At 38.8% G+C, this 20733-nt stretch overlaps 1 protein-coding gene across 15 annotated transcripts in view; it reads right to left on the bottom strand.

Annotated features, from left to right (window-relative positions):
* Positions 1–18555, bottom strand: part of CCDC138 (coiled-coil domain containing 138) — a 110052-nt gene extending 91497 nt beyond the window's left edge. For 3 of the 15 annotated variants that reach the window (XM_054547905.2, XM_054547904.2, XM_063713557.1), the window contains exons 1-7: positions 17899–18122; positions 16724–16781; positions 15851–15965; positions 13016–13140; positions 10090–10271; positions 6240–6398; positions 2308–2427 (exon numbers count right to left, since the gene is read on the bottom strand). In XM_054547905.2, the coding sequence (XP_054403880.1) occupies positions 2308–2427; positions 6240–6398; positions 10090–10271; positions 13016–13140; positions 15851–15965; positions 16724–16781; positions 17899–18009 (870 nt within the window). In that variant the 5' untranslated portion in view covers positions 18010–18122. Of the gene's footprint in view, positions 1–2307; positions 2428–6239; positions 6399–10089; positions 10272–13015; positions 13141–15850; positions 15966–16723; positions 16782–17898 lie in introns of those variants that run through there. The other 12 variants (XM_063713553.1, XM_063713555.1, XM_054547898.2 and 9 more) reach the window with 10 other exon arrangements.
* Positions 18556–20733: the final 2178 nt, after the last annotated feature.

The following is a 20733-nucleotide window of genomic DNA, read 5'->3' as shown; positions in this document are numbered from 1 at the left end:
CAAAAATGTACCTATGGTAGGAATTCTCTAATGAAGTTGTCAATCTATTTTTCTACTTTCTTGAACACATTAATCATTATTTTAAAGTCACTGCCTGTTAAATTCCAATATCTGGATCATTCGCAAGTTTGCTTATATTCTCCGGGGTTTTTTTTCTTCATTCTCAGTTATGCAAGTCTGTCTTTTGACATGCTTATTAATTTTGTATAGAATGAAAGACATATTTTCCTCTGCTAGGCATTTAAACTGAGGAGTAAGCACCTTAATCTGATCAGGAACTGCGCTTAATCAAGGCCAGGTTTCAGTTTAGGAAAGTTCTGTCTCCCTCTAATTCACCCAGTCCCAAGGCACAACGCTGCTCCTTTCAACTGAGATCTTGGGGTGTTCACTGGGACTATCTCCCCATCATGAGGCTTGAACATTAATCCTTGCCTCCTCAGCTTGGCTAGATTTAATGAGAAATGCTTTTAAATTATTAGAAAATGTATATCCAGTGTTAGCATAAATTACTATGTAAGTCAGTCACAGAAATAACATATCTTTTTCTTCAGCAATTTCAAAGTACATGTTATTCATCTAGCCAGCAGCTGGGTGAATATGCCCATTGCTTGTTTTTATAAATACAGTCGTTTTGGAACACAGCCACGCTCATTCACTTACTGCCTATGGCTGTTTTTGCATTACGATGGCAGAGCTGGGTCACTGAAAGAGAGACCACATGGCCTACAAAGCCCAAAGTACTTACTATCTAGTCCTTAACAGAAAAAGTGTGCTGACCTCTGATCTAATCTTAACACAGAAACTATAAAAAAGCATTCTGCCAAATTTTTTCAGTTTGTACACATTAGCTCATAAATCCAATCATCAATAGGTCCAAATATTTAATAATCCACATGTCCACCCCAATTACCACACACTCATGCAACTACATGCAAAATTATTAAGGATTACAGAAACCTAAGACACAGGTATGGACAACAGTTTATCTATGCTAGGAATTTTTAAAATCCTCACAGGAGAGTGGTGGAATGAGACTGTAACGAGAAAAAGCAATCTCTCCATGGATAAAGTGGGATTCCAAACAGACAACAGCCTGTCAAATTCATAGTCCAATAGTAACAGCCATAAATGAAATAAGGAAAGCTAAAGAATTACATCAGGTGAGAAACAGGTTACCTATGTATCACTGCCAAGGAGGAGGATCACAACAAGTAGAGATTAAAGGGAAACAAAAGCAGAAACAGAAAAGGACAGCTGGCAAAGGAACTCTAGGAGAGTCTGAGGCTTAAGTTACATAATCCATACCGATTCCCAGCCCAATGCTTTCATTTTCAAAGTGACGGGGTTTACTCCAATTTCTGCTCCAACATCTACTCCCCACACAATCTAATATATACATAATCATTCTCTTGTCTTTCTTTAACATACTCCTTTACTTTCACATCTTTCTGCCAAAAACTGGCAGATGGAAGGAAAAAAATAGACATAACTCACAAAACTATTTATGTTATGCAACTCTGGTATTATATGTTAATCTAAATTACAATTTTTTTTTTTTTTTTTTTTTTGAGACGGAGTCTCGCTCTGTCGCCCAGGCTGGAGTGCGGTGGCACAATCTCAGCTCACTGAAAGCTCTGCCTCCTGGGTTCACGACATTCTCCTGCCTCAGCCTCTCGGGTAGCTGGGACTACAGGTGCCCGCCATCACGCCCGGCTGATTTTTTTTCTGTATTTTTAGTAGAGACGGGGTTTCACTGTGTTAGCCAGGATGGTCTCGATCTCCTGACCTCGTGATCTACCTGCCTCGGCCTCCCAAAGTGCTGGGATTCCAGGCGTGAGCCACCACGCCCGGCCTACAATACTTATTTATATAAGTATGCTGCAATGTGATACCAGTTTATAACCATGAGAACATGAGCAATGTGAAGGTCTGAGTCTAGCATGATGCCTAGGATATAACAGATACTCAAAAATAAATGAATGTTAAATAAGTAGTGATAAATAATAAGTATTAAAGCCAGAGATCAGTACCTAAAAATGTAATTAGTTCTCAGGTTATCAGGTTTTTTTCCTTTGCTTGTCTTTTTTTCTTTTGCTTGTCAGTTGGTTGCCAGAACAAATAAAGAGAAGAGACCAAAAAGCTAAAGAATATTTTATTTACATTTGGAAGTATTTTAAAATAAAGCTAACAAATGTAATCCAAATTTTCTCTAGCTGAAACGTGTTCTAAGGTTGACTTTAATTTGTTATATATAAAATATACTTCTTAGAATGTCTTATGTCCAGTATATATCATAACAGGTCTTACCTGTTTTTTTAAGGTATCATTCAATTCTTTCAATGCATCAAAAGAGGACCTCAGTCTCTTGGTTTCTTTATTCTTTTCCTTAAGAACTTCGGTTAAGTGTTCAACTTCTGCATCATGTTGCTAGGAGGAGGAAAAAAAAAAAAAACTCTGACCTAAAACTTGTAAGGATTGTATATCACTAATACTATGGAACGTGAATTAATTACAAGTAAGAACTCCTTCAATCACAAAAACTGTAATCAGTGTATTTAAGCACAAGTGACTAGTGTGGCAAGTAATTTATAAAAACCATGCAATCTACCAAGATAACAACAAAACATCAAAGGCATTTACAACATACTTATTAAAACATATTAGCATTTACAAAGTAGCAATGAGTCTATTTTCTGCTTCTGCTCAGAAAAATCCACTCACACAAACTCATGGAAATATTTTGTTTAACATCATGGAATAATAAAACAGTAAAGAATTTCTGATACTCTTCAAGAGATAAGTAAGCTATTTATGGCTTTATAAAGTGTATAATTTACATTACCTTTGAGAAATGAAAGAAATCTTTCATAAAATCAACTAATTTCTCGTCCTCATAAAGCAGCTAAAATTTCTGATGCCTGCTTTTCATCTCAAAACATGTTAGATACATAATAAAATTTCTTAGCCCCAAACTATTTGACTCTTCTTAATCAGTTTTATAAATAATTCAAATCAACTTCCCCTCTAATTACATTTAAATGGGATAGCATGTTTTAGATTTTAAATGTGAATACTTAATAGTTTCACCTTTCCCTCTCAATTTACTTATAAAGTTTTAAAACAAGTTCCTACCGGAAATCAAAAAACTGAATTAATTCCCTTCTTCCAAGTAGTGATATAAATACGATGAAAATAAGGCAATTATCTTTATACTTAATAAAAATAGATACACAAATCTAAAGAGAATCAAGAATAAGACTAAAATGGAGAGATCAGAGAATCTAAGCATTTTTTAGCCCTGTGAAAAAAATCCAATATTCTAAGAAGTTAATCTTCGTATGACTTTATTACTATATTAATTCCTTAAATAACTTAGGATATAGTCACAAATACAGTTATTTTTAAAACTAATATTTTCATTGTCCAACTTTTTCCATATCTAAAAGATATTAAAAACATATTCATTCCATTTCTAGCACAGCAGGATAAGCTCAATACACTCTTCTCCCACTGATTATAGCTAAAAGCCCTAAATAAACCATAAAACAACTAACTGACAACTGTGAAAAGAAAAAAGGGGAAGACATTGTGATGGGAGAGAAAACTTGTAGAAGCAACCCTCAACGGTAAAGTTTCCTGCATTTTTGTTTTTCCTCTTCTCTCAACATTTTGCCTCAGGGTGTGTCCCAGACATGGAGAAGTAGAACAAAAACTTCCACTAGCTGGGCACAGTGGTGCACATCTGTAGTCCCAGCCACTCAGGAGGCTGAGGGAGGAAGATGACTTGAGGGTGCAGTGAGCTATGACGATGTCTGTGAATAGCTACTGCGCTCCAGCCTGGGCAACACAGCGAGACTCTGCCTCTAAAACAATTAAAAAAAAAAATTATTTTTTAAAATTTCCACTAAAGCTCTAAAAAATGTCCACTAAAGAATGAGAGAAAACCAGTCTTCCTGGCAAGAAAATCAGAAAGAGGGGCCTCTACGAGCCAGAGTGTGGGGAGAATCCCGCAGAAGAGAGACTCAAAAAGAGGATCCTCTCACTCTGGTGTTTATGAACCTGTACAAGTTGGGCTCACCTTTGAGCCGCTCAGGCAGGCACAGGACAGACGAAAAGCAGTAGAGCAAACGCTTGGAGAATGGAGCTCAGTTTAAAACTATTACTTAAGTCTTGGCTAACACTTCAATGCCTCTTTACCTGCATAAAAAACAGCCAGAGCAGCACAGCAAAAGCTTTGAGAAATGCATTAGGATTTTAAACTGTTACCCAAGTCTCAGACCAACCTTTAAGAGGCACAGGCTCAAGACAACTCCACAGCAACATTGCAAAGGCTTTGAAAGCTGAACTGAGATGAGAACCACTGCCCAGAGGAGGTGAGAAAAAACTGAGGCCTGGCCAGGCATGCCTGTGATCCCAGCACTTTGGGAGGGCGAGGCAGGTGGATTGCTTGAGGTCAGGAATTCAAGACCAGCCTGACCAACATGGTGAAACCCCATCCCTACTAAAAATACAAAAATTAGCCGGGCATGGTGGTGGGCGCCTGTATTCCCAGCTACTCAGGAGGCTAAGGCAGGAGAATCGCTTGAACCCAAGAGGTGGAGGTTGTAGTGAGCCGAGATCGTGTCACTGCACTCCAGCCTGGATGACAGAGCGAGACTATCTCAAAAAAAAAAAAAAAAAAAAAAAGTGAGGCCTAAATCTAATTGCTGAATGCTTTAAAATCAACAATATTCTCCAGAGGGTAACAACAGAACCCAAAATCTATACATTAACCAGAAGGTCTTGAATATACCCTAAAAATCACTGAACATACAAAGAACTAAACAATGTGACTAAGCCTCAAGAAAAAAGATAATCAACAGATCCCAATCTTGAGATGATACAGGTGATACATAGTTTTTAAACGATGATCCATGAGGTAAAAGTAAATACATATAAACGTAAATATAAAGACAGAAATGCTTATGAGAAAAACAAAAATAAATTTTTTAAACAACTTGAAATTTTAGAATTTTTAAATATCAAAAATAAAAATTTCACTAGATGGGCTCAATAGCAACACGGAGATTAAAAAAGAAATAATGAACTTTAAGATGGATCAAGAAACTATCTGAAGAACACTGAAGAAAATAATGGGAAAAAAAGGAATGGCACCTCAGAAATCTGTGGGGAAACAGCACAAGGAGTCACTGGAGATCCAGGAGAAGACAAGAAAGAAAGTGGAAAAAATATTTGATGAAATATTGGCTGAAGATTCCCCAAATGTGGCAAAAGACAAAATTTTCCAAATTCAAGAAGCTCAGTTAACCACAAACAGAACAAACTGAAAGAAAAGCATGTCAAGAAACACTGTAAATAAACTGTTACTGAAAACCAAAGATAAAGAAAAATCATAAAATGATGCTATTAACATGACATTCTGGAAAAGGCAGATGTACTGGGACAGAAAATAGGTCAGTGGTTGCCAAGGGCTGATGCTGGAGGAAAGGGATAGCTACAAGAGAGCATAAGGGAACTGCTGGCGAGCTGAACTACTCTTGATCTTGTTGATGGTTGTGATTACAAAACTGAATGCATTTTTCAAAACTCATAGAAATGTACAACAATGAATTTTACTCCAAGTAAGTTATATGTACAGTAATATATGTCTTGATATGAAGCAAGGTATATTATACCACCTATATAATATCCTTGCCAAAAATATTTTATCTACATATTATCGTTAGGAAACAATCAGGCAAATCCACAATGTGACATATAAGACTGCTGGCCTGAATTCTTCAAAGATGGTGAGGTTGAGTGCTCTAGATTCAAAGAAACCAAAAAGATATAACAACCAAACATAACGCATGAATCTTGTCTAGTTCCTTGATCAAACAAACAAACAACACCCCCCCACAAACAATAAAAGACATACTGAAGACCAATTGAGAAAGTAAACATGGACTATAAATAAGTTATTTAGTTAGCATTAATTTCCTGATGTGCTAATGGTCTGGAGAATATCTTTATTCTTAGGAGATACATACTGAGGTATTTAGGGACAGAATCATGATTTTTACAAACTGCTTTCAAATGGATCAGAAAAAATATGTGTGTGTGTGTGTGTGTGTGTGTAGGTGTGGAGAGGAGGAGGAAGGGAAGGAGAAATAAGCAAATGTGCCAAAATGTTAGTAACTAGTGAATCTAAGAAGAAAAGAAGAAATATACCACTCTAAAATCAAAGGCTATATAGTTACCTCTTTTATAATTTGAAATCTTGTAAGAACCTCTTCTTCAACACCTTTAATTTTACTCAAGGCATTTTCATGTCTGAAAAGCAGTTGTTCTCTTTCAAGTAAAAAACGTTCTCGCTTTTGAAGTTCTTCAGCAAATTTCTGTTGTGCTGCAGTTTCACACTGTATCAAAATGCCAGACTTAAATGTTCTTGAAAAGTCACAAATTCTGCAAATTATATTCCTATTGGCTGACATTGTGGTTTAACCAAGTGGTTTTCAGGAATACAGGGGTACCTAAGGACAATCTGGATTACAGTACCTTGACTAATATAGCAAGTAAACTTGCACAGAAGTTACATCTTGATTTTAAATGATATGACACTATAGTAAGAGTCCACTGTGATGATGCAAGACAATTTAGGGTCCAAAATGGATCAGCACTATGCAGATTTAGTTCCCCATCCAGCTTAAATTCCATGCTCTGCTTCCACATCATAGTCCACTACTTTACCTATACCCTCCACTCCCTCATCTTGTTGTCTATCACCTTGGGCTGAAAGAATGAGGTCTGGATTAGCACACTGACCATCTTCCCTGGCCCCATGCTACTCAGCTAAGTACCACTGGAGAAAAAAAAAAAATCACACACCATGAAAAGTGGCCCCATTGCGAATTCATGGTCTCAATCCTGTACCAGATTCTCAATGCAGTCCAAAAACCTTTTTATATGTTCACAGCCAGCTCTCTCTCCCTCATTCTCCAAAGTGTCTATTTTGAGCCTTCTCCATTCTATTAATTTGGAATACATCATGTCCTATATTCCACTCTCTGTGAATAGCCTGGTCTCTAACTTCACCGGGAAAAAACAGAAGACGGCAGAAGAAAACATCAATCTCTTTCTCATAAAATACATATATACATGCTTCTCCTTCCCTCATTAAAAAGGCAGGCTCAGGATCATATTGCCTTAAGCCATCCTGTGAAGACTGCTCTGCTGATTATCCCTCCATTATTTTCAATCTCTCCCACCCCATCTGAACTAAAATCTCTCTTGGCCCCACCCACTCACCTCCTCCCCTTTACAACCATCTACATTTGCTGAGGTCTCTCATTTCAGAACCACTCCTCAACTCACTTAAGACTGGCTTCAGCCCATATTCCTCTATTGAAATGACTTACCTATTACTAAATCTAAAGGTCACTTTTCAGTCCTTATTTTATTGATTCTCTCAATAGCATTTTATACTGCTGTCTCTTTCCTCCAGCTTAAAATGAAGGAGAGCCTTCATTGGTTTCCATGACACCATTCTCCTAGTTTTCCACTAACTCTCTCTGGCCATGGCTTCTCAGGCTCCTTTATAGGCTCTGCTTCCTCTACTGTCACTTAATTACTAATATTCCTTATGATTTGGGCTGGAGCAATTTTCCTTCTCATTCCTTATACTCTTTCTGCTTAATTATATCCACTCGATGGCTAAAATTACCAAGTATATGCTAATTGTTTCCAACCTACAACTGCTCAGATCTTTCTCACAGGCTCCAAAGTCAAGTCCAAACAGCCTACTTAACATCCCCACCAAGGTGATGGGGATATCTATTACCTCAAACATTTATTCTTTCTTTGTGTTGAGAACATTACAATTGTTCTCTAGCTCCTTTAAAATATACAATAAATTATCATTAACTATAATTTCTCTATTGTACTAGTAAATACTGAAACTTACTCCTATCTAACTGTATTTTTGTACCCATTAACTAACCTCTCTTCACCCCTGCTACCCTTACCCTTCCAGCCTCTGGTAACCACCATTCCATCTCTATTTCTATGAGATCCACTTCTTTAGTTCCCACCCCACATGAGTGAGAACATGCAATGTCTGTCCTTCTGTGCCTGGCTTATTTCTCTTAATATAATGACCTCCAATTCTATCTATGCTGCTGTCAATGATAGGATTTCATTCTTTTTATGGCTGAATAATAGTCCATTGTGTATAGATACCACATTTTCTTTATCTGCCAATGGACACTTAGATTGACTCCATATTTTGGTTATTATGAACAGAGCTGCAAAGAACATGGGAGTGCAGGTATCTCTTCCATACACTGTTTTCTTTTTTCAGGGATATACCCAGGAGTGGGATTGCTGGATCATACGGTAGTTCTACTTATAGTTTAAGGAACCTCCAAAGTGTTTTCCACAGTGGCTGGACTTACAAAGTAAATGTTAAAGTCAAATTAAACTACAGACTGATTTGGCCGGGCGCGGTGGCTCACGCCTGTAATCCCAGCACTTTGTGAGGCAGAGGCAGGTGGATCACGAGGTCAGGAGATCGAGACCATCCTGGCTAACACAGTGAAACCCCATCTCTATTAAAAATACAAAAAAAAAAAATTAGCCGGGCGTGGTGGCAGGTGCCTGTAGTCCCAGCTACTCGGGAGGCTGAGGCAGAATGGCGAGAACCCAGGAGGCGGAGCTTGCAGTGAGCCGAGATTGCGCCACTGCACTCCAGCCTGGGCGACAGAGCGAGACTCCGTCTCAAAAAAATAAATAAAATAAATAAACTATAGACTGATTAAACCAGTTAATCCATTGTACTTCATTTTTTTCTTATTAAACATCTTTATGTTTGCTACAAATGACAGATATATCCTTGCAATCTTGCCTGTTCTTTTTTACCCTATAAAGTGTTATCAAAGGAATCTTCCTAAAACCTGACTTTTTACTCTGACACTCCTTTGCTTAAAAACTTGTAAAATACCCAGCCTGAGTTTTCATTATTTTCTTTCTTCCAGACAGGCTAATAAATGCACAATTGGACAATCACTGCTTTTCAGAACACCTCTCATTTACAATTCCTTACACCTGGAATGCCCTTTCCACTATTATCTTTCTCAGTCAAAGACCAGATTAAGTCTCTCCCTAAACTTTTCCTGGTGATTTTAGGCTAAAATAATCTTTTTCTAAAATGCTATGGTAATTACAATCTGAATTATTTTGACAAAACGAAATACCAGTTTTAAAGAAATGCTTAATTATTTCATGTGTTTCCAATGGGAAGAATTTCAAACAGATACTGTGCATTACATACACTTCTGCTTCCTTCTCTACTTCTCGTGGATGCTTCATATATAAATTATACTCTTTAGGCTGGGTGCTGTGGCTCATGCCTGTAATCCCAGCACTTTGGGAGGCCAAATGGGGGCAGATCACCTGAGGTCAGGAGTTCAAGACCAGCCTAGCCAACACGGTGAAACCCCATCTCTACTAAAAATACAAAAAATTGGCTAGGCGGGGTGGCGTGCACCTGTAATCCCAGCTACTCAGGAGGCTGAGGCAGGAGAATCACTGGAACCCAGGAGGCAGAGGCCACAGTGAGCCAAGATCACACCACAGCACTCCAGCCTGGGTGACAGAGCAAGACTCCATCACAAAAAAAAAAAAAAAAAACCACTTTAGAAACAAAAAACCCCAAAGACAGATAATAAGCAAATGTTAAGAGTTCAATTTTGATGAGAGTTGACAAGAGGACTTTTTATATATAAGTACTTAAAACAATAAAGCTAGAGCATCTACATCAAAAAGCATACTTTATCAGATTTTATTGCTTAAGAAAGGATGGGATGGAAATCAAATAAAATACAAGACAGTCTGAAACACACACCTACAAATAAAAACGCCACTGTCTCTATTTTCTCTCAGCCACTGTATTTATCCCTTCATTAGTCCCTATAATTTGAGTTTGTCCCCTTCCGTCCTTGTCTTGACAAACTTATCTAAAGTAATTAAAATGAAATATATTCAAATTTTGTAAATGCTTGGTTCTTAAAACATAAATATTTCTGAATTCTTGATTCAGTATTTAGTTCTTACCTGCAGTTTCAGATGTATCTGAAATAATTCATCATATATCTGACTGATCTGATGTGGAAGTAAACTCCGCTTATCTGATGCTTTAGATTTTGGATAGCTGACAGGTTTCAAAGGAGAGTCACCTGCATCACTACAAAACTCAGTCCGAGGTCTCGATGAGGTCTTATTAGTTGGCAAGGCAACTGCAAAGAAAATAACATTTGCATTATAAACTTTATTAACTTATTGTTTCAAATATTCTCAGAGTAACCTTTAGGAAGAGATGCTTTAAGTAAAAATTATAACATTAAAAAGTTTCAAGAGAGACAAAGAAAATATAAAAAATATGGTAAAGTGGTAACATCGGAAAATTTGGGTGAAGGGTATACAGCAATTGACTGCACTATCTTTGCAACTTTTCTGTAAGTCTGAAATGATTTCAAAATAAAATATTTTAAAGGATATAAAAAGACACTAATTGCCAAGAAATGGAAAGCAACCTCAGAAGCCCCTAATCATGTTCTCCTCTCTCCCCTAAACCAAATTTACCACTAATGCAAATAAGTGTTACATGCTGCTTTGCTTTGCTGTTTAATCTCCATTACGTACATTTTAAAAGTCCTTGCTTGTTTTGCCTGCTTTTATATTTTATATGTAATTATATTAACAATTTCTATAACCTCTTCTTTTAAACAGATTCACAAATCTTCACTGTATATCCTATTTTGCAAACACTGCATACAGCATCCACCTATAGGTGGAAATTTGAGCTGATTTGGCTATACAGATGCTACACAGTCTTGTACGTGGCTTCTGGTGTACAAGTTTAAGAGTTTCCTGAGGGTGGCAGGGCGCGGTAGCTCACGCCTATAATTCCAGCACTTTGGGAGGCCAAGGTGGGCGGATCATGAGGTCAGGAGATTGAGACCATCCTGGCTAACACGGTGAAACCCCGTCTCTACTAAAAATACAAAAAAAAAAAAAAAAAAAAATTAGCCGGGCGTGATGGCGGGCGCCTGTAGTCCCAGCTACTCAGGAGGCTGAGGCAGGAGAATAGCGTGAATCCGGGAGGCGGAGCTTGCAGTGAGCCCAGATCGCGCCACGGCACTCCAGCCTGGGTGACAGAGCAAGACTTCGTCTCAAAAAAAAAAAAAGTTTCATGAGGGTATATAAGTAGTAGCAAAATTGCTAGATCATAGGGTATATGTGCAGATTAAACTTTACTAGTGATGCCAAATTGTTTTCCAAAGTGGCTGTATCAATTTACTCTCCCAACAGCAGTAGATAAGTGAGTTCCTCTTGCTTGATATCCTTGCCAGCACTATACTGTCAGAATTTATTTTTTTCTAACAATTAGAGTATAAAATGCTCTCGCTCAGTGGTTTTTTTTGTTTTTGTTTTGTTTTTTGAGACGGAGTCTCGCTCTGTCGCCCAGGCTGGAGTGCAGTGGCGCGATCTCGGCTCACTATAAGCTCCGCCTCCCGAGAAGCTGGAACTACAAGGGCCTGCCACCAAGCCCGGCTAATTTTTTTGTATTTTTTTTTAGTAGAGACGGGGTTTCTCCGTGTTAGCCAGGATGGTCTGGATCTCCTGACCTCGTGATCCGCCCACCTCCGCCTCCCAAAGTGCTGGGATTACAGGCACGAACCACCGTGCCCGGCCTTGCTTTTTTTTTTTTTTTTGAGACGGAGTCTCTCTGTCGCCCAGACTGGAGTGCAGTGGCACAATCTCAGCTCACTGCAACCTCCGCTTCCCAGGCTCAAGTGATTCTCCTGCCTCAGCCTCCCGAGTAACTGGGACTACAGGCACGTGCCACCACGCCTGGCTAATTTTTTGTATTTTTAGTATAGACAGGGTTTCACCGTGTTAGCCAGGATGGTCTCATCTCCTGACTTCGTGATCCACCCGCCTCGGCCTCCTGAAGTGCTGGGATTACAGGCGTGAGCCACCGCGCCTGGCCGCCGCTCAGTGGTTTTAACTTGCACTAGACTCATGGAAGCCCCAGCTTTAAAAAGGGAGGGGGGTGTCTTCCATTATACTCCATTTTGAACAGACAACGGAGAAGCAAAAATAAAACATAGTATGAATTTTTTAAAATGAAAAGCTTCACTTCACTCAGTTCAGCAAATGCCCTAAAAGTGAAAGGCACATTCACAGAGCTCTACTTGCCTGTCTAGGTTCCCAACTCACCAATCCCTGGCTTGAGCATTTCTTAATTTTGTCTACTTTCAAATATGAGGTTGGTGCAAAAGTCATTCTGGCTTTTGCCATCACTTTTAATGGAATACAAACAACATTTTCTTTATACCTTATCCCATGTTTTCCACTGGGAAAATCGACCATATAGCAGGAAACACAAGTCCCGACAGAACTATTTTTCATCTTCCTCAAATGATGAGAATAATGGGACAAAGGAAAACGAAGGAGAGGGAAAAGAGGAAAATGAATGTTGTTGTGTGTAGACCATAGTACTGGCACCGGTATTATCGGTATTATCAACAGGGCAACTCAAAGTCTTGTAGCCCAGAGGGTGAAGGGTGCCATTTCTGGTTGTCTCATTCCTTGAAATCCCGCCACAACTATGAAACGCAGCCAGATACACAGAAAACTGATGGCAGTTCAGTGCCCAGAAATCCATACTTCAAATAATCCGGAGTATTTTCTCAAAATATTGTAGTCAAATACTACCACAATCATCTACTCAGTTATTAATTTATTTTGATAAATTTTGAGGGTACAGGAATATTACTGAAAAATAAAGAAGTTTAATTTTCTCTGCTCCTTTAGTTTAATAATAAGCACAGTAACTATCTCCTAGCTTACAGAAGTTCAGAACACAGAAATATGCAGACTCTTGGGGGTCAGTGTTATTACTAGGAGGGAAGCTTCATGTACTCTACTTGACAAAGTTACTACTTAATTGATTGTTCTAAAATATTTATTTTACCTTTTTCTATTTCTTTAAAAGACTGCTTGGTTATTTTGGAGGTACTAATTCTATAATCATTTTCAATTAACTCTTCTGTTTCCTGTTTCTTCAAATCATGGAAAGAATCCAGTTCATCATCTAGGCTTTAAAAAAATAATTGTATCACAGCAATCTAGAAGTTTACTAGAGCATTTTAAAAAGATAAAACTGCTTTTCAAATATTAACAGCATAACTGAGAAAAAATGTAAAAACATTTTTTAAACTGCAAAACGTAAACATGTAAAAAGGAAAAATGTAAAAAGTAACAGTCACTGATCACTGATAACCCACTACAAGCATCTTTTTCTACACATTAAATAGACTTAATTTAAAATGACATATACCTACCTGTGGTATACTCTACAGCTAAGGAACACTTTATTTTGACTCCCAATAATCTGTTATCTATAAGGCAGTTTTAGCTAAAATAATATACATAAGGAAACTAAACCTAAGGAAGTCAAATAACTGATGGGTGACATAACGAGTAGAAAGTGGAGCAGAACTAGAATTCCAGGTGTTCTCTCCAAAAAGACAATCTGAGTTGAAATTTTTGGAATAGTATTGTTCAAAAGCAATATAACACAAGTCATATAGGTAATTTAAAATTTTCTAGTAGCACATTAAAAAAATAAATTTTAAACATATTATTTAATATAGTATATATAAAAGTTTATCATTTCAACATAAAATCAATGTTAAAAATTATTAGGATAGAACAGGCATGGTGGCTCATGCCTGTGATCTCAGCACTTTGGGAGGCCGAAGTGCGAGTTATCTCTTGAGCCCAGGAGTTCAAGCTCAGCCTGGACAACACAGTGAGACTCTTGTCTCTACAAAAAAAAAAAAATTAAATTAAATAAATTAGCCGGGAGTAGTGGTGAACGTCTGTAGTCCCAGCTACGCAGGAGGCTGAGGTGAGAGGATCGTTTGAGCCCAGGAGTTGGAGGCTACAGTGAGTTATAATTATGCTACTGCACTCACAGCCTGGGCAACAGGCTCGCCCCCTGCAAACTCACATACACACACACAAAATTAAGATATTTTACATTATTTTATCCATGCTTATTTATTTATTTTTTGAGACAAGAGTCTCACTCTGTCACCCAGGTTGCAGTGCAGTGGCACGATCTCGGCTCACTGCAACCTCTGCCTCCGGGTCCAAGCAATTCTCCTGCCTCAGCCTCCCGAGTAGCTGGGACTACAGGCACCCGCCACCATGCCCGGCTAATTTTTGTTATCTATGCTAAGTCTTAGAAAGCCAGTGTGTGTATGACACTTACAGTATATCTCAATTCAGACCAGCTTCATTTCAAGTACTCAATAGGTACATGTGGCCTGTTGCTACTGCGCTGGACAGCATAGTTTCAGACCAGATCACAACTAGGGGTCCAATGTTATGAAAACCTTCATAGTCCAAAACCTTTAGATTATAGTTTAGAATTATACCCAGGTCATTATTTAAAAAATGATAAAACTCAGTTAAAAAGAAAATAATTTCCATAAATTTATAATTATTACCTTAAAAGCAATTTTCACTTTCCTTACCCTACATTCAACATAGCTCATGTCTACATCCTAAATCTAGATCAACTAGATTTTGTGAGTGCAACATGAAACAGTAATAACAATAATGATAACAGCTAATATTTGAGTACTTATTATTTACCCAGAACTGTTCAAAGTGTGTTACACAGATTAACTTACTTAAGTAGAGAAAAAGAAAACTGTATTAAAAAAAGTCAAGCTCCCAAATACTAATTATGTAACATACAGATACTTTAGGCATAATCATTTTTTCTCTCCATAATTATCTCAACATTTCATGTTATATATGGATACATCTTTATTTCAAAATGTTTACTCCTTCTTGATACCCATAGCATGTCTTTCTGCCACGTTTTTAGCATTAAGTAATATCCAACTTAGATCTTTATTTTACCTTAGCTTCCACTGTTTTTATACTTTTTCCCCATAGTAAATAGTATCTTCCTTACAGAACGGCAACTTCTTTTAACCCAGCACTGTATCCTACATACCCTGTAGTTACCATCTCCCCAGACAGCCTTCTTCAATCTCTCTCAATCACCTAAATACAATGCATACCACAATACCAGACACACCAGAGATAGTAAAATGCTGCTGCCTAACAAAACCTGTATGGCAGTTTTTTTTGTAGTTCTTTTTTTCTTTCTTTCTTCAGGACAGAGTTTTGCTCGTCACCCAGGCTGGAGTGCAATGGCACAATCTTAGCTCACTGCAACCTCCACCTCCCGGGTTCAAGTGATTCTCCTGCCTCTGCCTCTCAAGTCGCTGAGATTCCAGACGCACACCACCAAGCCCGGCTAATTTTTCTATTTTTTAGTAGAAACGGGATTTCACCATGTTGGCCAGGGTGGTCTCGAACTCCTGACCTCAGGTGATCCACCCGCCTCGGCCTCCCAAAGTGCTAGGATTACAGGTGTGAGCCACCGCACCTGGCCCATAGTTCCTTTTCTAAAAAAATTTTTTTAAAGAAAGGGAGCAGAGTCTTCATTTGGGTCCTGAATGAATAACCATAAAAATATTTTTTCATCTTTTACATTATATAAATAACTTTCCATTATGCCACTAAATATAATGCTAGGTCTATGCTTTTATTACAGAGATTCTCAGTAAAAATTGATAAGTGACTCGCTTCAACTATTTAGCAGGCTCCAGACTGCCTTATACTTGTTCTCAGGAAAGAGCAAAAATATAACCTGCCCTTTTCTCTTTCTCAGTTTCTTGAGATACTGAGGGGGTAGCAACAGTAAAGTTTCAGGGTACTTTACCAATTCACATTTACGTGCTTGAATAAGCTGCCCAATGGTGTTCTACAATGCTTGCTTTCATCAGAGTATTTTAACGATGAACCAACTTTATCTCCAGAGTAGATCTCCAAATCACCTGTCAACGACAAAGAAACCATGAAAGATTACCACAACAATATATCACAAAATATCTGGCACTGGCCATAAGTCTAAATAATATAATTTTTAAAATCTTCTCTCTCAAATTATTTTTTTCTTTTTCTTTGAGACGGAGTCTTGCTCTTTCGCCCAGGCTGGAGTGTAGTGGCGCGATCTCGGCTCACTGCAAGCTCCGTCTCCCGGGTTCACCCCATTCTCCTGCCTCAGCCTCCCGAGTAGCTGGGACTACAGGAGCCCGCCACCACACCCGGCTAATTTTTTGTATTTTTTTTTAGTAGAGACGGGGTTTCACCGTGTTAGCTAGGATGGTCTCGATCTCCTGACCTCGTGATCCGCCCACCTCGGCCTCCCAAACTGCTGGGATTACAGGAGTGAGCCACCGCGCGCGGCCTATTTTTTTCTTTTTTGAGACTGAGTTTCGCTCTTGTTGTCCAGGCTGGAGTGTAGTGGCGCCATCTCGGCTCACTGCAACCTCTGCCTCCCGGGTTCCGATTCTCCTGCCTCAGCCTTCCCAACAGTTGGGATTACAGGCGCCCGCCACCATGCTCGGCTAATTTTTTGTATCTTTAGTAGAGACGGGATTTCACTATGTTGGCCTGGCTGGTCTCGAACTCCTGACCTCAGGTGATTCGCCTGCCTCGGCCTCCCAAAGTGCTGGGATTACAGGCGTGAACCACCGCGCCTGGCCTCAAATTAAATTTTTGAAACCCCCAAATATACAAAATACTGGCTTACCTGGGGAGGTTAGAGTTCTTCTCTTATATTTAGACTGATAAAAATTTGAAAAATCATACTAAAAAAAAAAGAAAAGATATTTAATTTGGATACTAAGACTCAATTTACTGTCTCAAAATATTTCCCCACAAATTATGTATTAATTACAAGGGTTAGAGTGGAGAAATCTTGTAGACACCATCTTAACCAAGTGATCAAAATTAATATCATCAATAATGTGACAAACCAACATCATGTACCTCCCCACAGCAGGCCACACATCACTCATCTCATGCTCCTGCCAAAAATGCATAATCAATCTAACGAAGAAGCATCTATAAGATAAACCCAAAAGGAGAAACAATCCAATAAATAATTCTTACACTTCTCAAAAAAAACAACCTTACAGAAAACAAAGGCTGTGAACCTGTTCCAGATTAAAGGCAACAAAAAGGACAATCAAATGCAATCAATGCTCGTTCTTGGATTGGATCTGCACTAGGAAAAAGTTTTCCTATAAAAGGTATTATCGAGATAATTGCTGAAATTTCATATGAACTCTAGATTACCAAATATTATACCAATTCTAAATTTCCTGAAAATATTACTGTGGTTATTAAAAGAAAACGTCCTTATGCTTAGAAAAAATACACAAGTTATTTCTATTTAGAGGTAAAGAGGCATGATGCCTGCAAATTACCCTCAAATAGTTCAAAGGGAAAAAATGCGTTTGTAGGGAGGGAAGGGGAGAGAACGAATGGTAAAGCAAATGTGGCAAAATATTAATTTGTGAATGCAAGTGAGAGTACAAGGGAATTCTTGGTAATACTGTAGCAACTTTGGAGTAAGTCTGAAATTATTTCGAAATAAGCCGCTTTTAAAAAGCAATTCAATTGTTTTCACAACTCCACTCACATCACTGCAAAAAAAAAAAGCTGAATAATACTTTCTCCAACACCACACCATGCCCCGTATACCATGAACACAGAGGCATAAGTGAAGCGGCATCCCCGCACCCCCGCGCCCCCGCAGCGCAACGCCCGCCCCTCCCGCCCCTCCCGCCCGCTTCAACGAGGCCCAAGCCGCAGCCACGGCGGGAGTGCCGGCGCCGGGACCAGAGCCGCTGCGCGCCCCCAGGCCGGCTGCGCGGGGCACGGAGTGGGCCGTCCCGCAGCAGCAGGAGCCCACCCGCGGACCTCGGGCGGCGGCTTCACCTCATCGGGGCAGCTGCCCCCGAGTCCGTAACGGCTTTTGAGACTCTCCACTACTAAATCCTGCCCCGGTGGCTTGACGACCCTCGGCTCCATAGCACTCCGCAACCGCACCGGTCTCCCCGGGAACCGCGTTCATCAAACCTGCGGCGCGACGCGGCCGCAGTGCGTCACGACGTGCCAGACCCCGCCCCCCGAGGCACGCACGGCGGCAGGGAAGGGGCGGGGCGGGACTGGAGGACCCCGAGACTGCAGCCCGGCTTGACCGCGCGTCATCCAAGTTTCTCGTGCTAGCGCTGCAGACCTCGTAACTGAGTAGTATTGCATCTCCCCGCGCTAGTCCTGCCCCGGCTGCCTGGGTGCCACGGGTTGAGGGGCACCGAGGCCCCGCACCTGCCTGCAGCGCTCCTCTCCAGCTCCATTTAACCTGTAAGTTTGGTGTGCGTTTGCGCTCACCACATAGATCTGTCGTTCCATCAGAAGTGACCTTTGCTAACTGCCATATAAAAGAAAAACCAAGAGTATATCTGAGCCGGGAGTGGTGGCGCGCGTGTAGTCCCGGCTGCTAGGGAGGCTGAGGCGGGAGCATTGCTTTGAGCCTGAGAGTTACATCTATCTTAGGTAACATAGCAAGACTCCCATCTCTTAAAGTTTAAAAAAAAAAAAAAAGGAAAGCTGAGCATAGACATTGCAGATTACCTCACTTTCCCTGTGTTCCATATGGGGTATAACAGGGTATTAAAAAGAATGGTTAGAATGTAAGCACCCTGGAAAAAAACTTTTTTTTTGAAAAGAAAAAAGCTTTTGCCAATACCTACAACAGTGCTAACCATAGTACATAGTATACATCAACCTGAAAACCTATGTTAAACAAAACTGAGGGGAACTGTACAACCACTTCATTTTTCTCATTCATAAAATTACATTGGTGTAATCTTTTACTTTTCTAAATTGTGACTGTCAGCTGCATCTCTGGACTAACAACTCCTAAATTCTCTGGATTAAAGTTCCCAAATGCCCAAGTTTTATAAAATCTATACTTCAGCAGTTATTATCTGAAAATTACTTAGGCCATACTTTTTGCCATAAAGTACCACTTAAGATGTACAAATAATGAATTTTATTCTATCTTTAAGCAGATTTTAATGAGACAATATAAAATCCAGTTTAAAAGGAAATATACATATCATCGTGGGTTTAGACCACATCAGTGATTAAATAACAAAGAGAAATCAAAGTCCTTTCCTGAAATGTCACAGAAAGACTTTCTCAGAAATACCACAAGCCACTTTTAAGCATCTTTGGAATACTAATACGGGAAAAGTCAGTTTACATGTCATTTTTGTCAAATTTTTGGTCAAAGTTTTTAAAGCTTTTTAATTCGTAACTTTAATGCTTTAGGAAAGCATGAAATCTGTAAAAAGTCTCTTAAAAAGCACTTGCATTAACTTAAAAATTTATTCTAAAATCATGACGAAGGCATCAACTGTCTCAGCTGAAAAGTTACAACACACTTTACATTAGTTTATATTACATAGATTTCCAAATAAGCCAATTTGAAATATTTAGTGTAAACATATGTAATCCATGGTTCAAGACTGAACTGATACATTTGGAGTAGGTTTATTTCAGGTATCTGGCTTTGTAGCCGAGTGGAATGGTGATGGTATACCATCACTCATTACTCGCACAACATCCCTCTCCTATTTTGACTGGTGGTTGAACAGTACTTGCTTTAGGATACCCAATTTCCAAATCCCCATGTAACAGGGAATAAACCTGTCTTTCCTCACTAAATAAAATGAGGTAATTTCACCAGAAAGAACACAGATGGGTGGAAGACAGTCAATATTCATAATTGCAATATACAAAATTTTGTGTTCTACGTGGATTCTTTGTAGTTCCATATTGAGTAGGCAAATAGGAACATCCTCTTTTCTTTAGCAGTTTGCCTAACATTTGATACAGGCCATTTCCAAATACGTTTTCAGCGTGTATCAAACTTGAGAAACTAGGAGCTCTGGAAATTATGCGGCAGTTTGAATTTACTGCCTTTAAATTGTCTTCCTTACTTTAGACTAGAATGAACCTGAAGCATAAGTAATGAATTTTTTGAATGTCAGTGGCTCTTAGGAATTGTCATTTTATTTCTGCTACAAAATTTACCAGAAAAAGGTACTGCAACAATCTTGTATAAAGCAAATCTTTAACGAAAGAACATGGTATAGACTTTCTAAAAATATTCATACTTTATCACAATAACTACAAGGAAAAATTCAATTTCTATCATCAGAACCAAGCTGCAGTTTCTGAGGTAGTAGAGACAGATGACAGAAAAGTTTGAAACAAAACCCCTAAAGGAAATAGTCAACTTGTTTAAAATGTAAAAATTAATTGAATTATCTATGAAAGGGCACAGGAAGCTAGATATTTTAAGGAAGGAAGGTACGCTACTTACAAAATTAACTTGTAACCACAAAGGAGGTGTAAAGATTCTAGAGAAGAGCACTTTGGTTAACTCTATACGTTCTGTGGCTCTACTCATTCATAAACGAGTCTCTATGCATAAATGAGTACACCAATAGTTAAGATTACCAAATATATTTCAAATCTAAAATAAAATCCAAGTTGTGGTCCCTTTATTCAAATGGTAAGTATATCCATGCAGGAAGTCCAAATATCTTAAAAGGAATTAAAATTAAATTGCATATATCATATTCCTTCAATAGTTTGAGAAGGTCTATTGCTTTTAACAAGATTAGTATTATTCCATTTTAATACAAATATGTCAGGAGTACATAAACACAAGTACACCTGAAA

The sequence above is a fragment of the Pongo abelii genome, chromosome 12 (genome assembly GCF_028885655.2).
Source record: "Pongo abelii isolate AG06213 chromosome 12, NHGRI_mPonAbe1-v2.0_pri, whole genome shotgun sequence".
Lineage (NCBI taxonomy): Eukaryota > Metazoa > Chordata > Mammalia > Primates > Hominidae > Pongo > Pongo abelii.
The sequence above is the reverse complement of the archived record's forward strand: the minus strand, read 5'-3'. Positions and strand labels throughout refer to the sequence as shown.